This window comes from Panulirus ornatus, chromosome 7 (genome assembly GCF_036320965.1).
Source record: "Panulirus ornatus isolate Po-2019 chromosome 7, ASM3632096v1, whole genome shotgun sequence".
NCBI lineage: Eukaryota > Metazoa > Arthropoda > Malacostraca > Decapoda > Palinuridae > Panulirus > Panulirus ornatus.
Genome location: NC_092230.1, coordinates 36,563,733 through 36,578,854, shown reverse-complemented (window position 1 = coordinate 36,578,854; position 15,122 = coordinate 36,563,733). Strand labels below are relative to the sequence as shown.

Here is a 15,122-nt window from a genome sequence, read left to right as displayed (position 1 = left end):
AATCCATTGACAGCACGTCGACCCGGTATACCACATCATTCCAATTAACCCTCCTGCATGTTCAGGCCCCGATCACTCAAAATCTTTTTCCCTCCATCTTTCCACCTCCAATTGGGTCTCCCATTTCCCCTCGTTCCCTCCACCTCTGACACATATATTCTCTTGGTCAATCTTTCCTCACTCATTCTCTCCATGCGACCAAACCATTTCAAAACACCCTCTTCTGCTCTCTCAACAACACCCTCTTTACTACCACACTTCTCTCTTACCATATCATTACTTACTCGATCAAACCACCTCACACCACATATTGTCCTCAAACATCTCATTTCCTGCACATCCACCCTCCTCCTCACAACTCTATCCATAGCCCATGCCTTGCAACCATATAACATTGTTGGAACCACCATTCCTTCAAACATACCCATTCTTGCTTTCCGAGATAATGTTCTTGACTTCCACAAATTCTTCAAAGCTCTCAGAACTTTCGCCCCCTCCCCCACCCAATGATTCACTTCTGCTTCCATGGTATGATCCGCTGCCAAATCCACTCCCAGATATCTAAAACACTTAACTTCCTCCAGTTTTCTCCTTTCTAACTTACCTCCCAATTGACTTGTCTTTCAATCCTACCATACCTAATAACCTTGCTCTTATTCACATTTACTCCCAGCTTTCTTCTTTCACACACTTTACCAAACTCAGTCTCCAGCCATTGTACAAAGGCAAAGAGGATAAGGGTGAGTGCTCAAATTACAGAGTTATAAGTTTGTTGAGTATTCCTGGGAAATTTTAGGGGAGGATACTGATTGAGACGGTGAAAGCAAATACAGAGCATCAGATTGGGGAGGAGCAGTGTGGTTTCAGAAGTGGTAGAGGATGTGTGGATCAGGTGTTTGCTTTGAAGAATGTATGTGAGAAATACTTAGAAATGCAAATGCATTTGTATGTAGCATTTATGGATCTGGAGAAGGCATATGACAGAGTTGACAGAGATGTTCTGTGGAAAGTATTAAGAATATATGGTGTGGGAGGCAAGTTGTTAGAGGCAGTGAAAAGTTTTTATCGAGGATGTAAATCATGTGTACAAGTAGGAAAAGAGGAAAGTGACTGGTTCTCAGTGAATGTTGGTGTGTGGCAGGGGTGCGGGATGTCTCCTTGGCAGTTTAATTTGTTTATGGATGGGGTTTATGGAGGTGAATGCAAGATTTTTAGAAAGAGGGGCAAGTATACAGTCTGTTGTGGATGAGAGAGCTTGGGAAGCAAGTCAGTTGTTCGCTGATGATACAGTGCTGGTGGCTGATTTGGGTGAGAAATTGCAGAAGCTGGTGACTGTATTTGGTCAAGTGTGTGAAAGAAGAAAGCTGAGAGTAAATGTGAATAAGAGCAAGTTTATTAGGTACAGTGGGGTTGAGGGACAAGTCAATTGGGAGGTAAGTTTGAATGGAGAAAAACTGGAGGAAGTGAAGTGTTGTAGATATCTGGGAGTGGATTTGTCAGTGGTTGGAATCATGGAAGCAGAAACAAGTCACAGGGTGGGGGAGGGGGCGAAAGTTCTGGGAGCGTTGAAAATTGTGTGGAAGGCGAGAACATTATCTCGAAAAGCAAAAATGGATATCTTTGAAGGAATACTGGTTCCAACAATGTTATACATTACGAGGTGTAGCGTATTGATAGAGTTGTGTGGAGAAAGGTGGATGTGTTGGAAATGAAATGTTTGAGAACAATATGTGGTGTGAGGTGGTTTGATTAAGTAATGAAAGGGTAAGAGAGATGTGTGGTAATAAAAATAAAAAGAGTGTGGTTGACAGAGCCAAAGAAGGTGTTTTGAAATGGTTTGGTCACATGGGGAGAATGAGTGAGGAAAGATCGACAAAGAGGATATATGTGTCAGAGGTGAAGGGAATGAGGAGAAGTGGGAGACCAAATTGGAGGTGGAAAAATGGAGTGAAAAAGATTTTGAGTGATCGGGGCCTGAACATGCAGGAGGGTTAAAGGCATGCAAGGAATAGAGTGAATTGGAATGATGTGGTATACTGGGGTCGACGTGCTGTCAATGGATTGAACAAGGGATGTGAAGCATCTCGGGTAAACCATGGAAAGTTCTGTGGGGCCTGAGTGTGAACGAATGTGGCCTTTGTTGTCTTTTCCTAACGCTACCTCGCACGGATTCGGGGGAGGGGGTTTTTATTTCTTGTGTGGTGAGGTGGCAACGGGAATGAATAAAGGCAGCAAGTATGAATTATGTACATGTGTATATATGTATATGTCTGTGTATGAATATATATTTATACGTTGAAATGTATAAGTACGTATATGGACGTGTATGTATATACATGTGTATGTGGGTGGTTGGGTCATTCTATTGTCTGTTTCCATGCGCTACCTCATTAACGCAGGAGACAGCGACAAAATATAATAATAATAATAATAATAATAATAATAATAATAATAATAATAATTATCATTATATTATTATTATGCTTTGTCACTGTCTGCCACATTAGCAAGGTAGCGCAAGGAAACAGATGAAAGAATGGCCCAACCCACACACATACACATGTATGTACATACACATCCACACATGCACATATACACAGCTATATATTTCAACGTATACATATATATACATACACAGACATATACATAAAAACACATGTACATAATTCATACTTGCTGCCTTTATTCATCCATGTTGCCACTCCGCCACACATGAAATGACACCCCCCCTCCCCCCCGCGCTAGGTAGCGCTAGGAAAAGACAACAAAGGCCACATTCGTTCACACTCACTCTCTAGCTGTCATGTATAATGCACCGAAAACAAAGCTCCCTTTCCACAACCAGGCCCCACAAAACATTCCATGGTTTACCCCAGACGCTTCACATGCCCTGGTTCAATCCACTGACAGCACGTCGACCCTGGTATACCACATCGTTCCAATTCACTCTAGTCCTTGCACGCCTTTCACCCTCCTGCATGTTCAGGCCCCAATCTCTCAAAATCTTTTTCACTCCATCCTTCCACCTCCAATTTGGTCTCCCACTTCTCGTTCCCTCCACCTCTGACACATATATCCTCTTTGTCAATCTTTCCTCACTCTTTCTCTTCATGTGACAAAACCATTTCAACACATCCTCTTCTGCTCTCTCAACCACATTCTTTTTATTACCACACATATCTCTTACCCTTTCATTACTCACCCGATCAAACCACCTCACATCACATAATGTTCTCAAACATCTCATTTCCAACACATCCACCCTCCTCCAAACAACCCTGTCTATAGCCCACACCTCGCAATCATATAACATTGTTGGAACCACTATTCCATCAAACATACCCATTTTTGCTTTCCGAGATAATGTTCTCACCTTCCACACATTCTTCAATGCTCCCAGGACCTTTGCCCCTCCCCCACCCTGTGACTCACTTCCGCTTCCATGGTTCCATCCAATGCCAAATCCACTCCCAGATATCTAAAACACTTCACTTCCTCCAGTTTTTCTCAATTCAGACTTACCTCCCAATTGACTTGTCCCTCAACCCTACTGTACCTAATAACCTTGCTCTTATTCACAATTACTCTCAGCTTTCTTCTTTCACACACTACCAAACTCAGTCACCAGCTTCTGCAGTTTCTCACCTGAATCAGCCACCAGCATTGTATCATCAGCGAACAACAACTGACTCACTTCCCAAGCTCTCTCATCCAAAACAGACTTCATACTTGCCCCTCTCTCCAAAACTCTTGCATTCACCTCCTTAGCAACCTCATCCATAAACAAATTAAACAACCATGGAGACATCACGCACCCCTGCCACAAACCGACATTCACTGGGAACCAATCACTTTTCTCACTTCCTACTCGTACACATACCTTACATCCTTGATAAAAACTTTTCACTGCTTCTAGCAACTTGCCTCCCACACCATATACTCTTAATTCCTTCCACAGAGCATCTCTATCAACTCTATCATATGCCTTCTCCAGATCCATAAATGCTACATACAAATCCATTTGTTTTTCTAAGTATTTCTCACATACATTCTTCAAAGCAAACATCTGATCCACACATCCTCTACCACTTCTGAAATAACTCTGCTCTTCCCAAATCTGATACTCTGGACATGCCTTCACCCTCTCAATCAATACCCTCCCATACAATTTCCCAGGAATACTCAACAAACCTATACCTCTGTAATGTGAACACTCACCTTTGCCTTTGTACAATGGCACTATGCATGCATTCCGCCAATCCTCAGGCACTTCACCATGAGCCATACATACACTGAATATCCTCACCAACCAGTCAACATCACAGTCACCCGCTCTTTTTAATAAATTCCACTGCAATGGTTCCCAGAGAATGTCGGTTTCCGGCAGGGGTGTGTGATGTCTCCATGGCTGTTTAATTTGTTTATGGATGGGGTTGTTAAAGAGGTGAATGCAAGAGTTTTGGAGAGAGGGGTAAGTATGCACTGTTGTGGATGAGAGGGCTTGGGAAGTGAGTCACTTGTTGTTCGCTGATGATACAGCACTGGTGGCTGATTCAAGGTGAGAAACTGCAGAAGCTGGTGACTGAGTTTGGTAAAGTGTGTGAAAGAAGAAAGCTGATAGTAATTGTGAATAAGAGCAAGGTTATTAAGTTCAGTAGGCTTGAGGGACAAGTCAATTGGGAGGTAAGTTTGAATGGAGAAAAACTGGAGGAAGTGAAGTGTTTTAGATATCTGGGAGTGGATTTGGCAGTGGATAGAACCATGGAAGCGGAAGTGAGTCACAGAGTGAGGGAGGGGGCGAAGGTTCTGGGAGTGTTGAATAAAGTGGGGAAGGCGAGAACGTTATCTCGGAGAGGCAAAATGAGTATGTTTGAGGGAATGGTGGTTCCAACAATGTTGTATGGTTGCGAGGCATGGGATATAGATAGGGAGGGTTGTGCAGAGGAAGGTGGATGTGATGGAAATGAGATGTTTGAGGACAATATGTGGTGTGAAGTGGTTTGATTGAGTAAGTAATGAAAGAGCAAGAGAGATGTGTAGTAATAAAAAGAGTGTGGTTCAGAGAGCAGAAGAGGGTGTACTGAAATGGTTTCCTCACATGGAGAGAATGAATGAGGAAAGATTGATAAAGAGGATGTATGTATCAGAGGTGGAGGGAATGAGGAGAAGTGGGAGACCAAATTGGAGGTGGAAGGATGGAGTGAAAAAGTTTTTGAGCGATCAGGGTCTGAACATACAGCAGGTTGACGGCGTGCAAAGAATAGAGTGAACTGGAAAGATGTGTGATACAGCGGTCGATGTGTTGTCAATGGATTGAACCAGGGCATATGAAGCGTCTGGGGTAAACCATGGAAAGTTTTGTGGGGCCTGGATGTGGAAAGGGAGCTATGGTTTCGGTGCATTACACATGACAGCTAGAGACTGAGTGTGAACGAATGTGGCCTTTGTTGTCTTCTCCTGGAGCTACCTCGCGCACACATGGTGGGAGGGGGTGTCATTTCATGTGTGGCAGGGTGGCGGCAGGAATGGATGAAGGCAGCATGCAAGAATGTGTACATATGCATATGTATGTGTCTGTGTATGTATATGTATGTATTCATTGAAATGCATAGGTATGTATATGTGTGTGTGTGGGCGTGTATGTATATACATGTGTATGTGGGTGGGCTGGGCCATTCTTTCGTCTGTTTTCTTGTGCTACTTCGCTAACGTGGGACACAGCAACGAAGTATAACTATAAAAATAAAAAATATATATGTATCCAAATGTAAGTAAAAGAGATGGCTAGAGAGCATTACTGGATTATGTGTTAATTGACAGGCACGTGAAAAAAAGACTTTTGGATATTGATGTGCTGAGAGGAGCAACTGGAGGGATGTCTGATCAGTATCTTGTGGAGGCGAAGGTGAAGATATGTAGAGGTTTTCAGAAAAGAAGAATGTTAGGGTGAAGAGAGTGGTGAAAGTATGTGAGCTTGGAAGGGAGACTTGTGTGAGAAAGTACCAGGAGAGACTGAGTGCAGAATGGAAGAACGTGAGAGCAAATGATGTAAGGGGAGTGGGGGAGGAATGGGATGTAATTAGGGAAGCAGTGATGGCTTGTGCAAATGATGCTTGTGGCATGAGAAAGGTGGGAGGTGGGCAGCTTACAAAGGGTAGTGTGTGGTAGGAGTAAAATTGTTAATGAAATTGTTAGTGAAAGAGAACAGAGGCATTTGGACAACTTTTGCAGGGAAATAATGCAAATGACTGGGAGATGTATAAAAAAAAAAAAAAAAAAAGGCAAGAGGTCAAGAGAAAGGTGCAGGGGGGAAAAAGGGGGCAAATGAGAGTTGGGGTGAGAGAGCATCATTAAATTTTTGGGGGAATAAAAAAAGATGTTTAGGAAAGGAGGTAAATAAAGTGCGAGAGACAAGAGAAGAAATGGGAACATCGCTGAAGGGGGCAAATGGGGAGGTAATAACAAGTAATGGCAAAGCGAGGGAGATGGAGTGAGTATTTTGAAGGTTTGTTGAAAGTGTTTGATGACATGTAAGGCATGTGTATGAGTAGGAAGAGAGTAAAGCGACTGGTTCTCAGTGAATGTTGGTTAGTGGCAATGGTGCGTGATGTCTCCATGGTTGTTTGATTTGTTTATGGATGGGTTTGTTAGGAAGGTGAATGCAAGAGTTTTGGAGAGGGGGGCAAGTATGCAGTCTGTGTTGTGGACGAGAGGGCTTGGGAAGTGAGTCAGTTGTTGTTTGCTGATGATACATCACTGGTGGCTGAATCAGGTGAGAAACTGCAGAGGGTGGTGACTGAGTTTGGTAAAGTGTGTGAAAGAAGAAAGCTGAGAGTAAATGTAAATAAGAGCAAGGTTATCAGGTTCAGTAGGGTTGAGGGACAAGTAAATTGGGAGGTGAGTTTGAATGGAGAAAGACTGGAGGAAGTGAAGAGTTTTAGATATCTGGGAGTGGATTTGGCAGTGGATGGAACCATGGAAGCGGAAGTGAGTCACAGGGTAGGGGAGGGGATGAAGGTTCTGGGAGCACTGAAGAATGTGTGGAAGGCGAGAACATTATCTCAGAAAAAAAATGGGTATGTCTAAAGGAATAGTGGTTCCAACAATGTTATCTGGTTGTGAGGCATGGGCTATAGATAGAGTTGTGCAGAGGAGGGTGGATGTGTTGGATATGAAACGTTTGAGGACAATATGTGGTGTGAGGTGGTTTGATCGAGTAAGTAATAATAGGGTAAGAGAGATGTGTGTGTGGTTATAAAAAAAAGTGTTGTTGAGAGAGCAGAAGAGGGTGTTTTGAAATGGTTTGGTCACATGGAGAGAATAAGTGAGGAAAGATTGACAAAGAGGATATATGTGACAGAGGTAGAAGAACAAGGAGAAGTGGGAGACCAAATTGGAGGTGGAAGGATGGAGTGAAAAAGATTTTGAGCGATTGGGGCCTGAACACACAGGAGGGTGAAAGGCGTGAAAGGAATAGAGTGAATTGGAACGATATGGTATACTGGGGTCGATGTGCTGTTAATGGCTTGAACCAGGGCATGTGAAGCATCTGAGGAAACCATGGAAAGTTTTGTGGGGCCTGAATGTGGAAAGGGAGCTGTGGTTTCGGTGCATTACACATGACAGCTAGAGACTGACTGTGAACGAATGTGGCCTTTTCTGTCTTTTCCTAGTGCTAACTCGCACGTGGGGCTGGGTGTGTGTGTGTGTGTGTGTGTGTGTGTGTGTGTGTGTGTGTGTGTGTGTGTGTGTGTGTGTGTAAGTGTGTGTGTGCTATTTCATGTGTGGCAGGGTGGCTACCCTGCCACACAAGAAATAGCCCACTCCCTCCCCCCTACAGTGAGGTAGCTCCAGGAAAAGATAAAAAAAAAAAAAGGCCAAATTCACTCACACTCAATCTCTAGCTGTCATGTGTAATGCACCGAAACTATAGCTCCCTTTCCACATCCAGGCCTCACACACCTTTCCATAGTTTGCCCCAGACGCTTCACATGCTCTGGTTCAGTCCAGCAACAGCATGTTGACCTCAGTATACCACATCGTTCCAATTCACTCTATTGCTTGCGCTTTTCACCCTCCTCTATGTTCGGGCCCTGATACCTGAAAATCTTTTTCACTCCATCCTTCAACCTCCAATTTGGTCTCCCGCTTCTCCTTGTTCCTTCCATCTCTGACACATATATCCTCTTTGCATATATAAGTGATTTTACCATTCTTTGTCTGTCTCCTGGTGCTACCCTGCTGATGTGGGTAACCACAATCAAGTATAATAATGAAATAATAATCTTCAAAATAGTTGTGATAGTGATGATGTTAAAAGATTTACTATTTAGCATAAATAATAGTACACAGTGATAATTCACAAAAGAAGCAAGTACAAAAAAATGAGACCACAAATAGCCTCACAAAATAATGATCACCACAAACATTAACATGTGGCTGACTACTACATATACTGTACGTACCTAATTTACGATGTGGGTACCAGAAGAGCTTGCCCCCTTATGCATGAAAATGGGCACAGGTTGAAGACATATGCGAATGTTGTGGAGCCTGTCTATATCTGATCCACCCCGTTTAATTAGGAATGGTGTAATGATGATACTGAATATTGGAAGAATAATGCACCTGCATATAAAAATATTCTATATGATGTCTGCCAGCTATATAATAGTGATACAGGGTAATGAATGTAAGGCACGATGAACAACACAAAACCTTATGTTAACTACAAAAAGAACAAGGAAAAGATATGGCAAATAAACAAGGGATTACAGGTTACTGCCATATACCCAGATCAAGGCTAATCTGAATTTTCATTGATGAAAAAAATACCACTCATATAAGTCTACTTGATTCTGGGTAACACTGAAAGTAAACATATACCATGCAATTAACATGTGCAAATACTGTGATATGCATTCAAGTTAGCATAGCATCCAGAAATGTTTGGAGACAGTAATGTCAAGAGCAAGTTCAGCAGTACGAAAGAGTATCACATATCAGTCTAGTTCCCCTATTTCATACGTTCATAGACAACATGCAATAAAATACTATCAATTACCATTTGCGGTGTGACAACAACTGAAGCAAGAGCCATTGCAATTGGTAACTCTCCCTTATCACCAATCATAGTCACCAGCTGCACCAACTGCTCATAACGATCAGCAAGGACAGTCTCTGCTAAAGTATCAAATTCTGTGCCTTGTTGTAAGATCTTTGTTAGCACCTGTGAAATAAATGTTGATTTTAGTAAGAAGATAATAAGAGAAATCTTTCTGTATACAAATAATGTGAAATGAGTTTTGCTGAGAAGACTTCCTTCCATGCCAATAGATCTATAAGCTCAAGGAATTGATTATTTTGTCTCATCCATATCATAGGCTACTAGAAAGTGTGTACCAACAGAAACTTCAAAATACAGAATATGGTAACAGACAATGCCACAGGCAATGTCTTCTAACCTCAAGAGAACTCATTTTTCCCTTTCCATTTCATCAACTTCACAAGCCAAAGTGGTGACAATATGAACTTGAAGTAAGCGAAGACAGAAACAAGATCCAAGATTTTCAAAGCTTTAGTTCATGTCAGGTTCCAGAAGGTCTACATCTAGTCAGCCTTTACTAAATATTAGGTTCCAAAAGGCTTACAATTAGTCTGCTTTAGTTAAATGTTAGGTGCCAAATGGCTTACATTAATGTATACTCTGCCTTAGCTTAATCTATCAAAGTAAAAAACTTTCATGTTCATAACAGAATATACACAATCCAGCACTATGAAATTTACGGTTTTCATGATCATTTCCAAACAAACAAACACTCAAACAAAATCCTGATGTTATAGTAATATAAGGGTTACAAAGATAAACCTGACTCTTCATGGCACTGTTGAGTAATTAAGTTACCAAGATCTGTGGTTTTATCAACTTGTTTCATTCCTTGAGCATGACAGCACAGTTTATAGGCAAGTTGACATATATGGCCTGAGGATAGTATCATCATACTCGAGAACCAAATATCATCATGATGCCTTGTGCGTCTCATCCGGCTGTGGTCTGAATGAAACTGTGGACAGATACGTGGTTTGTCCACTTAGTCCAACACTGTAAACACAACTGGATAGGGACATGAATATGGTGGATGGTGCTGAGGAAGGTAAAGCTAATCCCACTCTCAGATGAAAGTGAATGGTGTCAAGAGAGAATTGTAGGTTTAGCAAACACCCATAACAAAATGACAAGTATCTAAGGTCTGACAAAACACTCTCAGAAAGACACTGTAATGGTGGCAAGGTAAGTCTGGTCTAGCCAGCAAACATTTCCAACAGAGCACGTGGATGATGGCATAAGAGATATGGTTAACCTAAGCAAACTCTGTGACCAGAGGGAACACTTTCTATTGAAATGACAGGTATATCAAATTAGGATCTCCATTACAGAAGACACAAGATTATGTGTGTGTGGTTATCTCATCCACTGAAGATGATTTAAGATCTGCAGACAGATGTTAACTAAGCCTTCCACTGTGCTCTGGTAATAATTGTGAATTCATCCTGGAAAAAGTTTCAAGCTCTCTTACTGAAGGGATGAAGAAATCAAATGGGGTAGCAACTGGTCATAACACAAGAAAGATGCATTAGAGATTCAGAAATGAAGCTGACGGATGACCTCACTCTCGGAGGGACCTAATGAATCAATGAAAATGATGAGTTGGGTGTTGAGAACTTTCAAAATGTGAGAAGCAAGACCACTGATGACAGTAAGCAAATTCCCAGCTCCCTTCCTGTTACGAGTACTACTGTCTGACAGCTTCAGACCTTTTACCGTACACTTTGATTCAGTAAAACATTAATGGGGCAAGCTAAAAAAGTTCTAAAACTTCTACATTAGAAGGAAAACGTGCAATATCATCTTTGACAATTGTTGGACTAGAGAAAGAACACACAATAAATAAAGAGGGAAGGGGAAAGAAAGAAGAAATGCTCATTAAGCCAATCACTGTGGCTGGTACAAATGTGGTCACTCAGATGAGTGAGGGTTCACTGCGGCTGGTCAATATATGGTTTCTGCATCCAAATTCCCAGACGAGAGCAAGGCTGGCAAAGACTGGTGAAAGAAGACCTAACTAGCATCATTCATAAAACTTTCATGAGATATGGGCACATTTTTCAAGCTGTATGAGTCAGTGTGCTTGATCATGGCAGAGAGGGCACAAAAACGGCAGGCTGCCACTGTTATTCTGACCCAATAATGATGTTGATATTCTCAATGGATTAAAAATCAGGTAAACAGATCACTAAGTGTATTAATAAGAGAAGATGAATGTCCATTTAGTGAGGAAAAGAGGTAGAGTGACTCTGGGGCTGACGGTGAGGGTAAACATGAATCATATAAATCACCTAAAATATGAACATGGTGTGTGTGATGGGGATGGAATGGGTGGCTGTATATGGGGGTTATGGGTTATGCCATTTACGCCAAAGACTTTGTGCGTCATTCTTAAATTTAGAAATAAAAAATGTTTATTCAAAAAAGCATGATTTTTTCTACAGTTTATCGACACAAACATAATGGAAAATACTGTGGAGGAAACAAGGAGATATTATCAGAAACTCTGGGAAACACTTCCCTCATTTTCATCTCACTGTAGACTGGCTAAGGTGACAAACAACACCAAGGATGAGACATACCTCTTCCTCTGTGTAATGATTCTTATATCACTTGTATACACAAACAAAAATCCAATGACTACTGGACACAGATGATATTCATAAAATGATTTTTGGACAGCTACTGCCTCATGACCGATTTCTTCAACTCCTACGAGTTATTCACTTGTTGACAATACACAACTTGAGGAATGAGGTCGTAAGATGCAGAAACTGGCACATTCTTGAACAAATATGCACAATTATTTTATCTTTATCTATTTTACTTTATCACTGTCTCCTGCGTTAGCGAGGTAGGGCAAGGAAACAGATGAAAGAATGGCCCAACCCACCCACATACACATGTATATACATACACGTCCACACATGCAAATATACATACCTATACATCTCAACGTATACATATATATATACACAAACAGACATATACATATATACACATATACATAATTCATACTGTCTGCCTTTATTCATTCCCATCGCCACCACGCCACACATAAAATAACAAGCCCCTACCCCTGCATGTGCGCGAGGTAGCGCTAGGAAAAAGACAACATAGGCCTCATTCATTCACACTCAGTCTCTAGCTATCATGTAATAGTGCACTGAAACCACAGCTCCCTTTCCACATCCACGCCCCACAGAACTTTCCATGGTTTACCCCAGACGCTTCACATGCCCTGGTTCAATCCATTGTAAGCATGTCAACCCCGGTATACCACATCGTTCCAATTCACACTATTCCTTGCAAGCCTTCACCCTCCTGCATGTTCAGGCCCCAATCACTCAGAATCTTTTTCACTCCATCTTCCCACCTCCAATTTGGTCTCCCACTTCTCCTCGTTCCCTCCACCTCTGACACATATATCCTCTTGGTCAATTATTCCTCACTCATTCTCTCCATGTGACCAAACCATTTCAAAACACCCTCTTCTGCTCTCTCAACCACACTTTTTTCATTACCACACATCTCTTTTACATCCTTGTATTTTAACTTTCTAAAAGGGGAAATAGAAGAAGGAGTCACGCGGGGAGTGCTCATCCTCCTTGAAGGCTCTGATTGGGGTGTTAAAATGTGTGTGGATGTAACCAAGATGAGAAAAAAGGAGAGATAGGTAGTATGTTTGAGGAAAGGAACCTGGATGTTTTGGCTCTGAGTGAAACGAAGCTCAAAGGTAAAGGGGAAGAGGGGTTTGGGAATGTCTTGGGAGTAAAGTCAGGGGTTAGTAAGAGGACAAGAGCAAGGGAAGGAGTAGCACTACTCCTGAAACAGGAGTGGTGAGAATATGTAATAGAGTGTAAGAAAGTAAACTCTAGATTGATATGGGTAAAACTGAAAGTGGATGGAGAGAAATGGGTGATTATTGGTGCATATGCACCTGGGCATGAGAAGAAAGATCATGAGAGGCAAGTGTTTTGGGAGCAGCTCAGTGAGTGTGTTAGTAGTTTTGACGCATGAGACCGGGTTATAGTGATGGGTGATTTGAATGCAAATGTGAGTAATGTGGCAGTTGAGCGAATAATAGGTGTACATGGGGTGTTCAGTGTTGTAAATGGAAATGGTGAAGAGCTTGTAGATTTATGTGCTGAAAAAGGACTCATGATTGGGAATACCAGGTTTAAAAAGACATATACATAAGTATACGTATGTAAGTAGAGGAGATGGCCAGAGAGCGTTATTGGATTACGTGTTAATTGAAAGGCGCATGAAAGAGAGACTTTTGGATGTTAATGTGCGGAGAGGTGCAACTGGAGGGATGTCTGATCATTATCTTGTGGAGGCGAAGGTGAAGATTTGTAGAGGTTTTCAGAAAAGAAGAGAGAATGTTGGGGTGAAGAGAGTGGTGAGAGTAAGTGAGCTTGGGAAGGAGACTTGTGTGAGGAAGTACCAGGAGGGACTGAGTACAGAATGGAAAAAGGTGAGAACAAAGGACGTAAGGGGAGTGGGGGAGGAATGGGATGTATTAAGGGAAGCAGTGATGGCTTGCACAAAAGATGCTTGTGGCATGAGAAGCGTGGGAGGTGGGCAGATTAGAAAGGGTAGTAAGTGGTGGGATGAAGTAAGATTATTAGTGAAAGAGAAGAGGGAGGCATTTGGACGATTTTTGCGGGGAAATAATGCAAATGACTGGAAGATGTATAAAAGAAAGAGGCAGAAGGTCAAGAGAAAGGTGCAAGAGGTGAAAAAGAGGGCAAATAAGAGTTGGGGTGAGAGAGTATCATTAAATTTTAGGGAGAATAAAAAGATGTTTTGGAAGGAGGTAAATAAAGTGTGTAAGACAAGGGGAAAAATGGGAACTTCAGTGAAGGGGGCTAATGGGGAGGTGATATCAAGTAGTGGTGATGTGAGAAGGAGATGGGAGTGAGTATTTTGAAGGTTTGTTGAATGTGTCTGATGATAAGAGTGGCAGATATGGGGTGTTTTGGTCGAGGTGGTATGTAAAGTGAGAGGGTTAGGGAGAATGATTTGGTAAACAGAGAAGAGGTGGTAAAAGCTTTGCGGAAGATGAAAGCCGGCAAGGCAGCAGGTTTGGATGGTATTGCAGTGGAATTTATCAAAAAAAAGTGGGTGACTCTATTGTTGACTGGTTGGGAAGGTTATTCATTGTATGTATGACTCATGGTGAGGTGCCTGAGGATTGGAGGAATGCTTGCATAGTGCCATTGTACAAAGGTAAAGGGGAAGAAAGTGAGGGCTCAAATTATAGAGGAGCCTTGAAGAATGTGTGGAAGTCGAGAACATTATCTCGGAAAGCAAAAATGGGTATGTTTGAAGGAATAGTGGTTCCAACAATGTTGTATGGTTGCGAGGCGTGGGCTATGGATAGAGTTGTGCGCAGGAGGATGGATGTGCTGGAAATGAGATGTTTGAGGACAATGTGTGGTGTGAGGTGGTTTGATCAAGTAAGTAACGTAAGGGTAAAAGAGATGTGTGGAAATAAGAAGAGCGTGGTTGAGAGAGCAGAAGAGGGTGTTTTGAAATGGTTTGGGCACATGGAGAGAATGAGTGAGGAAAGATTGACCAAGAGGATATATGTGTCGGAGGTTGAGGGAACGAGGAGAAGAGGGAGACCAAATTGGAGGTGGAAAGATGGAGTGAAAAAGATTTTGTGTGATCGGGGCCTGAACATGCAGGAGGGTGAAAGGAGGGCAAGGAATAGAGTGAATTGGAGCGATGTGGTATACCGGGGTTGACGTGCTGTCAGTGGATTGAATCAAGGCATGTGAAGCGTCTGGGGTAAACCATGGAAAGCTGTGTAGGTATGTATATTTGTGTGTGTGGACGTATGTAAATACATGTGTATGGGGGTGGGTTGGGCCATTTCTTTCGTCTGTTTCCTTGTGCTACCTCGCAAACGCGGGAGACAGCGACAAAGCAAAAAAAAAAAAAAAAAAAAAAAGTTTGTTGAGTATTCCTGGGAAGTTATATGGGAGGGTATTGATTGAGAGGGGGA

General features: G+C 42.1%; 1 protein-coding gene across 1 annotated transcript in view; it reads right to left on the bottom strand.

Moving 5' to 3' along the window:
* Positions 1–15,122, bottom strand: part of Nf1 (neurofibromin 1) — a 1,160,697-nt gene that overhangs the window by 617,616 nt on the left and 527,959 nt on the right. Inside the window, exon 24 of the mRNA XM_071663491.1 lies at positions 9,065–9,229. Within this exon, the coding sequence (XP_071519592.1) occupies positions 9,065–9,229 (165 nt within the window). The remainder of the gene's footprint in view (positions 1–9,064; positions 9,230–15,122) is intronic.